The sequence below is a fragment of the Alligator sinensis genome, unplaced genomic scaffold, assembly GCF_000455745.1.
Source record: "Alligator sinensis unplaced genomic scaffold, ASM45574v1 scaffold1510_1, whole genome shotgun sequence".
NCBI classification, from domain to species: Eukaryota; Metazoa; Chordata; order Crocodylia; family Alligatoridae; genus Alligator; species Alligator sinensis.
Window position 1 is genome coordinate 180,773 of NW_005842654.1, and position 15,690 is coordinate 196,462.

A 15,690-nucleotide genomic window follows, 5' to 3' on the forward strand; every position below is an offset into this window, starting at 1 on the left:
CTGCCGGTGCTGGGCTGCACTGTGCCCTGGTGCAGGCAGTTGGCTCCTGGGGCTGCTGCAGCCAGGGGTGTGTGGTGGAGATGGACAGAGTGCTGGGAAGAGCCTGGAGCCCCTGAGCCTGCAGTGGCCACCGGCCCCAGCCTGCTCTCATCTGGCTGCAGACGGCTGCCCGCCCTTGTTACAGCCCTGGGAGCTGTAACGGACACCACTTGCTTGCAGCTGCTAGGCTCCACTGTGTTGGGAGGTTTGGGGCACAGTGCTCCGGGGGGTTTGGGGCATGGTGCATCGGCCGCTCCCAGGAGAGCTGCAACAGGAGCTGGGGTGAGTGGGGACAGGTAGAGCCCTGCGGGGTTCGAGGCATGGTGCAGCCCAGTGACTGCTGGTAGCTCCCGGGGCCACTACAGCCGAGGCTGGGGTGAGTGCTGCGCCCCGCACTGCCTGGGGCTCCACTTGTCCGCACTCACCCAACCAGCCCCTGGAGCAGCCAACACAGAAACTGATCCCTATTTCTTACATTATAAAGTAGGTTCGCTTTATGTGAATTCGATTTATGTGGTGTTCTCCAGGAACGCATGTATCACATAAATCGAGGGAAACCTATATCTACACCATTTTTCTGGTGCTCTCAGGGAAGGACCATCTTGACCCCACTGCTTGCTCCGAGTCCAAAAAATACAGCAACATTTCTAAGGGATGCACCTCTAGCAGCCTTTCCTGAGTTTCCAAGGTACTAGAGGCACCCTTAGAGCAACTTCAGTGCCCTATTTCTGGGTTTGGGGCATGTGGACAGGACCAAATGAGGAGGCCATGCTAGAAAGCATTCCTCCCTGAAAACACCAGGGACATACCCACTGATATCTTCTCTGTGACAAGGGCTCTGCTCCCCCAGTCATCCTTGTATCTCTTTTCTGCACCTGTTCTCTCCTGAGTTCATCTTCCTTGGACAAGTGTGACTAGAATTTTACAGAGCATTTCAAATGAGGGTTCACCAGGGCCTTTTACAAAGGTGTTAATATGGTCCTTCTCAGTCATTTCCAACTGATGGTCACCCAGCATACAACAGAGATTCTTTTTAATATTTTCTAAGAGTGCGGCTTTGCAGTTTGTATTTTATTTAATTTAAGTGCATTTCTATTATAGCCGTCTCCCAAGGTCATACCATTCTTTCTCTATAGTCCAGTACTCTGTATTGATGATGCTTCCTAGGTTTGTGCAGTCAGCACATTTATCAATATACTTGGTAATTTTTTAAACCAAAGTTGTTAATGAAAATATACATCTGTCTTAAGACCCATCTCTGAGGAACTCCAGTAGTAATTTTCCTTCCATCCTGAGACTTTTCTCCTTTCATCACTGCTTACTGCTGTTTTTTACCCTTCTAGCAGTTCTTATACAATCCCTATCTTCTCTACTAATTTCCCATATGGCATTGTGTGAAATGTTTTGCTTGAAGTCCAGTTGGATCATATCTACCACATGTCCTTTGTGTAAGAAAGCAGTTTGACTGTCTTGTTGCATTTTATCCCATTTCCCCACTTTCCTCCCTGTATTTAATGATTTTTTTCCTTCAAAATTTGTTTTAAAGCTTTGCACACTAATAAGGTGAGACTACTGGGCTTGTTACTTGAATCCATTTCCCCCCACATATTTTAAAAATAGATACTGCATTTGCTATTCTTAGGGCATGTGGTAGTTGAGGGACTTATTTAATATCTTTGCTACCAGCATTGCAATTTTTTATGCCAGCTCCTTCAGAATTTAAGACGTGTGGATAGTATTTAGATTACCTTCCCTCCTTGACTTTTAGTGCATCAGTACTGGTCAAGATACGCGAGTTAGCTTGCATTGCAATATATGCAGAAGACCATGGCAGCTGCAAATGCTCTGCATCTTTGAAAATCAGGTCATCCTTCTCTAAATATAAATATACACATCTGTAGGCAGTGTATTCAAGACTTAAAGTGGGATTTGAGTTCTTACTGTGAATGTTGACATTGCAGTAAACGATTAAGGTGTAATACAATTTGGGTAGAATATTAAACTCTTGCAATTGTCCAGCTGGAAATTACAGTCCATTCTTCTATTCAAAAAAATTACAATGGAAATCTTGGTGTCTGGAGTAAGTAACTGTTTTCAGCAGAACAGAGTCCATGGCTAAGTTTCTTGACACACAGTGGTTGTGGTATGTGTGTATAGCTGTTACGCTCCCAGCTTTCTGATATGTTATTTCATAAAGTGTCTTGAAATGTTTTAAGTATGAGCATTGCACAATAATGTCGGAGATCAGAGCAGCGCCGACAGCTGCTTTCTGACCCCCCCACACCAGAGCAGTAAAACTTTCACCTGACAGGCAGGTAGTGATGGATGGGGTGAAATTAACCAGGCACAGACGCGTGTTGGTTATAGGAGATTGTTTACTTAGGTCGCCCAGATAGTGATGTGCGACGCAGGCTGAGCCTTTGTTCCTGTTGCAGTTGCATCGATTACAGTCAAACGTACGGGTTACAGCCAAGCAATGACGGACGTGGCGCTGAAAACGTGCTATCGTGCCTGCAGGGCTTTACTACGTCAAAATTAACGATGACGGGGAGTATTGACAGCTGATCAGACCGTCAGCCTACTCTGGTGATGGACTTGGGTCTCTCCTCAGAGGTTTCTCCGGGGTTCTCCAGCTTGGGCGGAAACTGCTAAACTATTTATAGACAGAGGTGTCTGACGGAGATACCCAGTGATGAACCGTTATGTGGAATCTTTAATTTTCTGGCAAGCAGCAGTTCTTTGTGCTCTCAGGTTGCTATCAGGTTACAAGGTAGTGGATTAGGTTTTCTGCCTGTTACGTATGAGGTTATGATGAGGGGCTTACGCTTGTTTCTTGACCAATTGCAGGGATTTATGGCAGGGCTATCCCCTTTCACCCTGACCAGTCTTAAGTTTCGTTTCTTGTTTGTGACATGGGCATAAATTATATACAGCTCTCCGCCAGGATTTTGTTTCAGGAGTTTCTGGCAAGAATTTTTTTTTTTTTAACCCTTGGTTGACTACTTGAATGGTATCTCTTGCTAGTGGCATGGGGACTGATTAACTGGGTTGTGACAAATAAAACTGCATTCATTCCTACTTGATTATTGTGAAAAATAGACATGGCTGTGAAAACCATTGCTTTTGTTCCTTTGCTGGTTCTGGCCTCTAAGGTAGAATACATGGAAGGGGAACCAGTAACGGTATTGTTGCTACTAATGATTAAACTTCTTATTGACAGGTGTATTACCAAGAAGTTCATTCTGAGCATCTGGCACCCATGACCCAGTGTTTGGCATTATTTTGTAAACTCAGAATTTGCCTTTTTTTAGGCAACCTCCCTCTTAAAAGGAATAATTAAGGCTGTGCAAAGCTTCGGTCACCAATTCAGTTCAGAGGAAATTTGGCCCTATTCGGCGGCTGAATCTCCGAATCCAAATCGAATTGGGAGATCCATTAAAAGGTCCAAAGCGAATCTGAAACCTCTGAATTGATTCGGAGAGATTCAGATCAGCTGGGGAGAGGCAGGCACAGCCGGGTGGCTGCAGGTTCTCCCGTGGCTCCCCAGGCTGTGCCTGCCTCTCCCCTGGTGGGGGGAGCCATGGGAGAAGCCCCCATGGCTGTCCTGCCTGGCTCTATCCACTGCCCAGCCCAGCCTCCCAGCACTTAAAAAAAAAAAAAAAAAAAAAAAAAAAACACCCCAACCCACACCCCCTGTGCTGTCTGGGAGCTGGGGGGGCTCCACCTGTGAGCCAGAGCTTGGCACCACTCATCCCCAGTGTCCCCAGCTCCCAGACAGTACACAGTGCCCTGCTGAGCCTCTCTGCACCTGTGCAATGCGATAGTGGTGATGCGTGTGCCAAGCAGGGGGGAGTGATCCCTGCTGCCTCCCACTGCCCTGTGCTATGAGGGATGGCTCTGCCACGAGCTGTCGGAGGCCCTAATCGCTGCTGCTACAGTGGTGTGCGTGGGGCTTTTCTTGAAGTGACCAGGGTGAGGCAGGCACAGCTGGAGGAGCCATGTAGCCACCCATTTATGCCTGCCTCTCCCTGGCTGATCTGGATCTCCGAATCAGCACTGAATCTCTGATTCTGATTCAGCCATATTGAATGGGGTCAGTAATTTGAATCACCGAATCAAATCGCTGTCCTCTGAATCTGCCAAATACAAATTGAATACTTCCCTATTTGCACAGGCCTAGGAATCAGTGCTATGAATTCGTTTTGAATTTTGGATTTCAAATGTTGTAGAATCAAATTTCAAAAAGGGACCTTAAGAACTTGATTTTCCATTATTTTTGTATATTACATAAACTAACAAAGTGATGTTGGGATTTCGAGGCATTATTTTATTTAGTTGCGTTTCTTCACTTCAGCAGACTGGGCTTTGCAATACTCAGATGCTACCAGATTATTTCAGTATGATGCTTTTAATAGTTTTTATTTCAAAATAATTTTTCTGTGCTGAAGAACTTGTGATCTGAATATATAAATTCTTTTTGGATGCGACTAAGAAAAATGAATGGGTGAATGCGAGTTGGTAGGCATCTCTTTGGATACAGTAAAAGCTTGTTTTTGTGATTCAGAGTTGTATTGTTGCAGAATCTGCTAACTAATTGTACCTATCAGTGAGGGAATCTGATTAAGCAGATTTATTTAACTTTCTACTCACTGTAGTGTTGATGTCAGATATTTAATATTAAGATTTTTTGTGACTTTGTAAGTCAAGCTGTAGTATGCTAAGGCTGCTTAATGCAACAGTGACCAAAATTATTCTTGGAAGTAATATAACTCAGTAAACATTTAAGATATGGAATTAGCTCATTGTTTAAACTGAATGGCTTTTGGCTTGGTTAGCTGATTTTATAAACCTAATTTTGTAATGAAGCCACAAATTTATCTACCATTTGAAAATGGATCCTGAGCAAGTTGGTGAAACTGAATGTCTTGTATTTACTGCTAAAACTCAGAAACCGAGATGCCACAACTTATTTTTGAGGTGTGGTATGTTATCCCACTTCTTGATTTTGTATGTTAAATGTGTATTTCAAAGCACACCATATTTTCTGTTGTAAGGTGGTAGATGCCATTTTTGAACAGTGCATATCATTCTTTTCTATTTCTTTTTTGTGGTAATATGAGGCATGCATTGTGCATCTTGATTTATTGTTTCCTTCCTGTACATGGAATCCAAAGGGATACCAGTAATTAAGGTTCTTTGAGTATTTTCCTTTTTTACAGAAACATTTTATTTTCTATATACTAGTCCAGATGCTTAGATACAGGTCTTCTCGGTCAGCAAGCAGAGTAAAACTGTTTGTGGATTACATTATCCTTCTCCAAGGCATATGGGATTCACTGGCCCCCAGGATTCCAGCGTTTGCCTCCAGTATGTATAGCCAAGTGAAGAGAAAAGTTTCAGTCAAGGGGAAATTGGAATAAGTTGGGCGATCTGTGATGATTTCTAGTAAGCATCTCCTGAAGGATAACTGACATGCAGGTTTGTGCTGTCAAGTACAGGATACCAGGTTTAGCTCAGGGCTTTCTCAGGTTGGTTTGTTGCTTGTTTTTTTAGATTTTCACATAGCCAACTATTGTTCAGGCTGAACAGGTAAAGAAAGAGCAGTTCCCAGAAACCAAATCTACGGCTTCCCCAGGCACAGCCATGGAAGTAATCTTACGAGCCATTATGATGTTAGTCCCACATGTGACAGATTATTCCAGGCTAGCTGTCAATTCCCCCTGAAACCCTGGCACAGTCCTAAAAACTTTTAAACGAGTAAAAGCCACTGAAATTTGTTTTTCAAGATCTGATATTTTCCTGTTCACATAGCATTAAGTTCTTATTGTGCACTGACACATGCAAAATTGCAGTCGCTTACAAATAGCATCTCTCTGAAATGGAAGTTATTGCCTGGCAGGCTCAGAGAAGGTGACTCATTCAAGAGGTGTTGCAACAGACTCCAGGGTATGCAAATTATTTTTTCCATTAAATACCAGGTCCTAATCTGTACCTTGAAGACATTCAGATGCCACATTGATGAAGTCTTATAAGCACCCAGACAGTGTGTGAAATGGTTCACTTAAACTTAAAGTAAGACCCTGGCCCTGTTACAATGCCAGTGACAGATCAGGAATCGAATTCCAGGCATACAGTGCAACCACTCAAATCTAAGGAAGGCAGCAGAAACTGCTCTGTTCTGGCTGTGATTCATATAACAGGAAACAGTGGTCTGGGCTGGAAGGGCAGGATGCAGATAAGGTCAGAAGAACAGGAAAACTTCCAATGAGTTTCTAGATCTGTAGATACTGAAGGAATAACACGTGTTTAGTTTCTTTTTCCCATAAGAGAAAGGATGCACTACTGAATGAAATATCTGGGTCCAGAATACTGACTTGAAGAAAATTTTATTTCAGTGTCTGATTTCTGTTTGCAAAAACTTGTTTCTTACATACAGCACAGGGGAGCAAAACCAGATGCTTCCCTGCCTGTAATTCTAGATATCCTGCAGTTCCTGCAACCAAAACTGGATTGTATTGGGATATCATTTCTGTAAAAAGCCTGTTCTGAAGCTATTTACAGCATTATAGAGCCTGGAGGACTACTTTACTTTTCTGTGGATGGCACCTGGATGGGATCAAAGCTGTTAGCAATCTTGAGGGCAGGGAAATGGTGCTGTTAAGCTTTTCTTTTATCCCTTAAACTTGGCCCATACTATTCAATCAAACTTAAATTTATTCTTAAATTTACTGTACCTTCACTGTCTTGATTTTTGTAGCTACTTCAGCTTGCTTCATGGAGCTGAATGCCTCGTTCTGTAATATGCAGGGACTGTCAGTTCGTCATTGCAAAACCTCTCATCTGTGTGACCCTACCTGAATTTAAACCGAAGGCAGTTTCAGCCCTTCATTTAACAAGGAGAGCGAGCCTTGTTTACGTCTGTCCTGATCCACAGAGATCCAACAGGGATTTGAAATCACTTGACTAACTGTTGAGACTGCTTTGAATTTATCTTAGCCAGCAATTGAGTTCAGAGATTGAGAGGTTATTTATTTATCTTGCATGAAGGGATTTACTGTAGGTAAGGTCAGAAAGCCTCCAAACAAAACAATTCAGAATGGATTAGGGAGCTGACTAAAAAGGGAATTTGTAATAAAATCCAAGATGAAAGGTATCCTACCTATCCAAAGGTAATTTGACCACATGGATGATAAATATTTGTGGCAATCAAAAACAGAGAGATTCTTTTCACATGGTGTTTATCCTGGATTAAAAATTTAACATGTAATTTGTTCTGCTTAGTCTGGCCCATCTCTTCATTCCATCCAATCTCCATGACTTTTTATGCTTTAGTGTCAAAGAAAGGTGTTTATTTCCTGTGAAGTAATTGAAATGTGCAAAAAAAATTGCACAGTGGAGAAAAGCAGGTGCTGATGCAAATTCAAAAAGCAAAAGACAGCCATTAAAAATGTACTGAACAGGCAAAATCAGAATAGCGTGGCTGTTTCTGGGCAGCATATTTTTGCATTCTTAAATGAAAAAATATTGATCTTCAATAATTTTTAATGGCTATAGAAAAAGTAACTACAATACAGTTCCCTTTTTCATTATGATACAGTTACTCTTTTCACTGAGTTTTGTCACAGAAGGGAGGTGTTTAGCTTTTAATTGTATACTCTCTTTATATTACAGGTTAACTAAACTCCAGATATTGGAACTTAGAGAAAACCAGTTGAAAATATTGCCAAAGTAAGTACGAATGAAACCTTTAAGGTATATACATACTTGGGTTTCCATTTCACTAATCTCTTAGGCTGCTTGCAGATGTTTAAAAAAAAAAAAAAGTGCTTCACTGGAAGCAGCAGTGCATTACTTCAACTCAGTTCTGCAGCATGTGTAAAGATCAGGTGCTTCAGTGGGGCTTTTTGGCACTTTTAGCTGGAGCTGATTCAATCAGCTATTAAATAAGTGTCAAAAAAGCCCCACTAAAGTGCCTGATCTTTACAGAAGTTGGACAAGCTGTGTTGAAGCAACGCATTGTCTCTTTTGGGCATGTGTGGGGCTCAGTACAGGCACACCAAGTTTTTTAAAAAGTGCCATTTTGCGGTTTGTTTTTTAACATCTGCATTTTAACATCTTAATGACTATTAAAAAGAGAATTGAGCCTCATGTGACCCAAGGTACACCACAACCCCAAATTGTCCACACTCACCAGCTCTAGCAGCAGCAATCAGGGCCTCTGAGGGCTCGTGGCAGAGCCCCCCCGTACAGTGTGGGGCAGTGAGGATTGCTTCCCCCCAGCTTGGCACCCACATGGCAGCTGTTGCATTGCGTGGGTTCAGTAAGGCGTGGCAGTGCCGTGTGCTGTCTGGGAGCTGGGGTGGCTCCACCTGTGAGCCAGAGCTTGGCACCACTCATCCCCAGTGTCCCCAGCTCCCAGACAGTACACAGTGCCCTGCTGAGCCTCTCTGCACCTGTGCAATGCGATAGTGGTGATGCGTGTGCCAAGCAGGGGGGAGTGATCCCTGCTGCCTCCCACTGCCCTGTGCTATGAGGGATGGCTCTGCCACGAGCTGTCGGAGGCCCTAATCGCTGCTGCTACAGTGGTGTGCGTGGGGCTTTTCTTGAAGTGACCAGGGTGAGGCAGGCACAGCTGGAGGAGCCATGTAGCCACCCATTTATGCCTGCCTCTCCCTGGCTGATCTGGATCTCCGAATCAGCACTGAATCTCTGATTCTGATTCAGCCATATTGAATGGGGTCAGTAATTTGAATCACCGAATCAAATCGCTGTCCTCTGAATCTGCCAAATACAAATTGAATACTTCCCTATTTGCACAGGCCTAGGAATCAGTGCTATGAATTCGTTTTGAATTTTGGATTTCAAATGTTGTAGAATCAAATTTCAAAAAGGGACCTTAAGAACTTGATTTTCCATTATTTTTGTATATTACATAAACTAACAAAGTGATGTTGGGATTTCGAGGCATTATTTTATTTAGTTGCGTTTCTTCACTTCAGCAGACTGGGCTTTGCAATACTCAGATGCTACCAGATTATTTCAGTATGATGCTTTTAATAGTTTTTATTTCAAAATAATTTTTCTGTGCTGAAGAACTTGTGATCTGAATATATAAATTCTTTTTGGATGCGACTAAGAAAAATGAATGGGTGAATGCGAGTTGGTAGGCATCTCTTTGGATACAGTAAAAGCTTGTTTTTGTGATTCAGAGTTGTATTGTTGCAGAATCTGCTAACTAATTGTACCTATCAGTGAGGGAATCTGATTAAGCAGATTTATTTAACTTTCTACTCACTGTAGTGTTGATGTCAGATATTTAATATTAAGATTTTTTGTGACTTTGTAAGTCAAGCTGTAGTATGCTAAGGCTGCTTAATGCAACAGTGACCAAAATTATTCTTGGAAGTAATATAACTCAGTAAACATTTAAGATATGGAATTAGCTCATTGTTTAAACTGAATGGCTTTTGGCTTGGTTAGCTGATTTTATAAACCTAATTTTGTAATGAAGCCACAAATTTATCTACCATTTGAAAATGGATCCTGAGCAAGTTGGTGAAACTGAATGTCTTGTATTTACTGCTAAAACTCAGAAACCGAGATGCCACAACTTATTTTTGAGGTGTGGTATGTTATCCCACTTCTTGATTTTGTATGTTAAATGTGTATTTCAAAGCACACCATATTTTCTGTTGTAAGGTGGTAGATGCCATTTTTGAACAGTGCATATCATTCTTTTCTATTTCTTTTTTGTGGTAATATGAGGCATGCATTGTGCATCTTGATTTATTGTTTCCTTCCTGTACATGGAATCCAAAGGGATACCAGTAATTAAGGTTCTTTGAGTATTTTCCTTTTTTACAGAAACATTTTATTTTCTATATACTAGTCCAGATGCTTAGATACAGGTCTTCTCGGTCAGCAAGCAGAGTAAAACTGTTTGTGGATTACATTATCCTTCTCCAAGGCATATGGGATTCACTGGCCCCCAGGATTCCAGCGTTTGCCTCCAGTATGTATAGCCAAGTGAAGAGAAAAGTTTCAGTCAAGGGGAAATTGGAATAAGTTGGGCGATCTGTGATGATTTCTAGTAAGCATCTCCTGAAGGATAACTGACATGCAGGTTTGTGCTGTCAAGTACAGGATACCAGGTTTAGCTCAGGGCTTTCTCAGGTTGGTTTGTTGCTTGTTTTTTTAGATTTTCACATAGCCAACTATTGTTCAGGCTGAACAGGTAAAGAAAGAGCAGTTCCCAGAAACCAAATCTACGGCTTCCCCAGGCACAGCCATGGAAGTAATCTTACGAGCCATTATGATGTTAGTCCCACATGTGACAGATTATTCCAGGCTAGCTGTCAATTCCCCCTGAAACCCTGGCACAGTCCTAAAAACTTTTAAACGAGTAAAAGCCACTGAAATTTGTTTTTCAAGATCTGATATTTTCCTGTTCACATAGCATTAAGTTCTTATTGTGCACTGACACATGCAAAATTGCAGTCGCTTACAAATAGCATCTCTCTGAAATGGAAGTTATTGCCTGGCAGGCTCAGAGAAGGTGACTCATTCAAGAGGTGTTGCAACAGACTCCAGGGTATGCAAATTATTTTTTCCATTAAATACCAGGTCCTAATCTGTACCTTGAAGACATTCAGATGCCACATTGATGAAGTCTTATAAGCACCCAGACAGTGTGTGAAATGGTTCACTTAAACTTAAAGTAAGACCCTGGCCCTGTTACAATGCCAGTGACAGATCAGGAATCGAATTCCAGGCATACAGTGCAACCACTCAAATCTAAGGAAGGCAGCAGAAACTGCTCTGTTCTGGCTGTGATTCATATAACAGGAAACAGTGGTCTGGGCTGGAAGGGCAGGATGCAGATAAGGTCAGAAGAACAGGAAAACTTCCAATGAGTTTCTAGATCTGTAGATACTGAAGGAATAACACGTGTTTAGTTTCTTTTTCCCATAAGAGAAAGGATGCACTACTGAATGAAATATCTGGGTCCAGAATACTGACTTGAAGAAAATTTTATTTCAGTGTCTGATTTCTGTTTGCAAAAACTTGTTTCTTACATACAGCACAGGGGAGCAAAACCAGATGCTTCCCTGCCTGTAATTCTAGATATCCTGCAGTTCCTGCAACCAAAACTGGATTGTATTGGGATATCATTTCTGTAAAAAGCCTGTTCTGAAGCTATTTACAGCATTATAGAGCCTGGAGGACTACTTTACTTTTCTGTGGATGGCACCTGGATGGGATCAAAGCTGTTAGCAATCTTGAGGGCAGGGAAATGGTGCTGTTAAGCTTTTCTTTTATCCCTTAAACTTGGCCCATACTATTCAATCAAACTTAAATTTATTCTTAAATTTACTGTACCTTCACTGTCTTGATTTTTGTAGCTACTTCAGCTTGCTTCATGGAGCTGAATGCCTCGTTCTGTAATATGCAGGGACTGTCAGTTCGTCATTGCAAAACCTCTCATCTGTGTGACCCTACCTGAATTTAAACCGAAGGCAGTTTCAGCCCTTCATTTAACAAGGAGAGCGAGCCTTGTTTACGTCTGTCCTGATCCACAGAGATCCAACAGGGATTTGAAATCACTTGACTAACTGTTGAGACTGCTTTGAATTTATCTTAGCCAGCAATTGAGTTCAGAGATTGAGAGGTTATTTATTTATCTTGCATGAAGGGATTTACTGTAGGTAAGGTCAGAAAGCCTCCAAACAAAACAATTCAGAATGGATTAGGGAGCTGACTAAAAAGGGAATTTGTAATAAAATCCAAGATGAAAGGTATCCTACCTATCCAAAGGTAATTTGACCACATGGATGATAAATATTTGTGGCAATCAAAAACAGAGAGATTCTTTTCACATGGTGTTTATCCTGGATTAAAAATTTAACATGTAATTTGTTCTGCTTAGTCTGGCCCATCTCTTCATTCCATCCAATCTCCATGACTTTTTATGCTTTAGTGTCAAAGAAAGGTGTTTATTTCCTGTGAAGTAATTGAAATGTGCAAAAAAAATTGCACAGTGGAGAAAAGCAGGTGCTGATGCAAATTCAAAAAGCAAAAGACAGCCATTAAAAATGTACTGAACAGGCAAAATCAGAATAGCGTGGCTGTTTCTGGGCAGCATATTTTTGCATTCTTAAATGAAAAAATATTGATCTTCAATAATTTTTAATGGCTATAGAAAAAGTAACTACAATACAGTTCCCTTTTTCATTATGATACAGTTACTCTTTTCACTGAGTTTTGTCACAGAAGGGAGGTGTTTAGCTTTTAATTGTATACTCTCTTTATATTACAGGTTAACTAAACTCCAGATATTGGAACTTAGAGAAAACCAGTTGAAAATATTGCCAAAGTAAGTACGAATGAAACCTTTAAGGTATATACATACTTGGGTTTCCATTTCACTAATCTCTTAGGCTGCTTGCAGATGTTTAAAAAAAAAAAAAAGTGCTTCACTGGAAGCAGCAGTGCATTACTTCAACTCAGTTCTGCAGCATGTGTAAAGATCAGGTGCTTCAGTGGGGCTTTTTGGCACTTTTAGCTGGAGCTGATTCAATCAGCTATTAAATAAGTGTCAAAAAAGCCCCACTAAAGTGCCTGATCTTTACAGAAGTTGGACAAGCTGTGTTGAAGCAACGCATTGTCTCTTTTGGGCATGTGTGGGGCTCAGTACAGGCACACCAAGTTTTTTAAAAAGTGCCATTTTGCGGTTTGTTTTTTAACATCTGCATTTTAACATCTTAATGACTATTAAAAAGAGAATTGAGCCTCATGTGACCCAAGGTACACCACAACCCCAAATTGTCTGGTCCTCTGGTTGCAAATATTTCCTTCCCCTCATGCTCAGTATTTTTCTCTCCCAGCTCTCCAGATTAGCTTTCCATTCCTTTCTCTCTATTCAGGTGGACTCCATCTCAGAAACTTATGTTCCTCATATCTCTGTTTTCCCCTATCCAGTTTACTGCATCTCAAGAATTCTTTAATTTAATTTTATGAATTTGATTCCAGTTTAAAATTTTTTGCTTTCTACTTGGTCAATATAGATATCTGAAAAAATGCAGTATACTGCTGCCATATTCCTGTATGCATTTTTGTATTCATTTATAATTTTATTTTAGGGACTTATTTTGACTTGAGTGTATTATTCAGATTCTATTATTGGATCCATTTATGTGGGATTTCGATGCTTATTTTCAGTGACTGAGAATAAGATTCATTCATTTTGAATGCCTTTGTTTATTAATACACTTCTTGCTGAAAAAAATACAATTCTGTCGTGTGCAATCTGTTATGTAAAATGTGTTCCAAAACAGTTCAGAGGCTTATTTAACATAATGTGAGTATAATCCCCAGTCTTGCTTTTCACAGTAATAAAGTGCCTGTCTAAAATTTTATCTGGGATTGTTTTAATGGGCTTTAGCTGTGCATACTTTTATTTTTAGATTGTATATTATTTCTAGTCCCTGCCTTGTGTCTCTTGATTGAAAGCGGGGTTTCGGATTACTTGACTTTTATCCTTGGCCAAATAAACCTAGGTAACTGTAGTTTCTATACTCTAGCACTGTGTTGAATCATTATATTTTGCACTTCAGTCTTTGAACATTTAATAGAGTGAACCCAACAAGTAGTTACGGTGAAACTTAAAAAGTTAGGTGTGACCCATATCAGTATTAAGTACAAGAAGAAGGATTTTCCTCTGGACTAATGATTAGGTAAAGGGAAAAGTGATGGTGGAGTGGGGAAAGAAAAAACAACAAAGCCTTATTTGTCACAGCATACTCTAGCAGATAATTGTTTACAGTAAGTTGCAGTGTGGATTGCTAGCCAGTGTTGCTAATGATCGCACTTAAGACACTTGAGACATAAGCGAGTAATTGAAATCTTTTTTTGGACAGAATTGAATGTGACTTTTAACTTGTGCCGAGGTGCCATATATAGTGATGGGCATATAAACAAAACAAGACACAAACCTGGGATGAAATGAGTGACAATTACTCAGAAGTAGTGGCATCAAAAAGAGTATTCAGACAAGGAAATGAAAATGCTCTGGTTTTCATTCCTGTAATGTGTATAATTCTTTTGGTAACCTTAGCTTCATAATAACTTATTTCTGAGGTAACAAATTTTCAGCAATAAAAGTGATTGAGACAGTTTAACTTTGGATGTTACTTATGTAAACTGGCATCACTTGAAGATGAGAGAGAGATATATGACATATGAGTGATAAATATGGTTGGAAGGTAAATATGTAGTTAATTCTCAGACAAAACACTTCATTCATATGGCATTGAGGTTTAGAATATCTATCAGTAACTTAGGGGTACTCAAAGGCAAAAAAAAAAAAAAAGTAGGGTGAGAGAAGATTACAGAAATATTGTGCTTTGTATGCAAAATCCTGGCTCTACTAAAGTCGATAGGAGATCTGCCATTGTGTTCAGCAGGCCCCCAAAAGTTTTACTGTATGCGAAACCTGATTCTGTGAGCACCTTAATTATATTCCTGGAAACACAAATGCTACCATCCCACTCACATTCTTTAATCTCTTCTAGAACCCAGTTCAGTAAGATAATTAATAGTGACTGAAGTATTGAGACTATTCATGTGTTTTAAGTGCATGCATTTAAGTACCTTTCTGATTTGGGACTCGAGAAGTAAAGCACCTATGTATAGGTTACAGCTAATGGAAGAAAAATCTGTTCTCTTGCCAGTGTCCCAGCATACCAGCAGAAGCTGTCTGTCAGCTCCTTGAGTCTGTTTTGCAGTTGACTTAATCAGCAAAGTAGTTGACTGCTGCCTTCATTATGAAGTGAAAATGGAGGTTAAGAACAAGACTACATTCAGTTTAAAAAGTTTAGATATATGTTCAGAAATGAAAGCACGTCATACCTGTAGAAAACAAAAAAAATCAATATAGCATTAAACACTAATACAGAAATAAATTGAAAAGGATATGCTAATATTACAGTGTTTTTGGAGCTAATGGAGCATAGCAGTATGAATCAATTTCTTTTTCTTTTTATATGTGGCTTTTTTTATTTTTACCTCTTTAGTTTCTTCACATGTATATACCTGTATTTTTGTTTCTTAATCATAGATGTAATTGGACTTATTTATTACAACATGCTGCTTAGTGCTTAGCAGTCCTGTTAAATGCTCTGATTTTTAGGCCTGTGCATAGTATTTCACACTAGCATGTAGGGTTGTTGATTAAAATGTATGATTAATACCAACAAACTAAATCAAAATTATGTTGTCAAGTATGTTGCTTAGTTTTAAAATGATTCATATTTAGACCCTGAAGAATTGGAACTATTATAATTCAAACTGGCTCAATAAAAATAGTGCTTATTTAAAGGAAAGCAGTTGTGTGCAGAGTGTTGTACAGACTGTTCACATGCTATGTAGCTGAAGGAAAATAAAATACATTTTTTTTTAATGCACACCCAAAACAACCAATATTTTCAATCGCTACTTCACTTTTAACAAGTGACACGTGCTCCAAATGATGGGTCCAGCTTTGAGTATAGGCACTGACTTTTATTTTTGGTGGGGGGAGGATGGGGGGGCTAAAATGATGGTGCCCCCTCCTCCCCCCAGCTGGAGCAGAGCCAGGTAGATCCTGTGAGGTGA

General features: G+C 40.3%; 1 protein-coding gene across 1 annotated transcript in view; it reads left to right on the top strand.

The window, feature by feature from the left end:
- ERBIN (erbb2 interacting protein) overlaps positions 1–15,690 on the top strand; it is a 182,687-nt gene that overhangs the window by 91,473 nt on the left and 75,524 nt on the right. Inside the window, exon 8 of the mRNA XM_014524730.2 lies at positions 7,711–7,767. Coding sequence (XP_014380216.1) covers positions 7,711–7,767 — 57 coding nt within the window. The remainder of the gene's footprint in view (positions 1–7,710; positions 7,768–15,690) is intronic.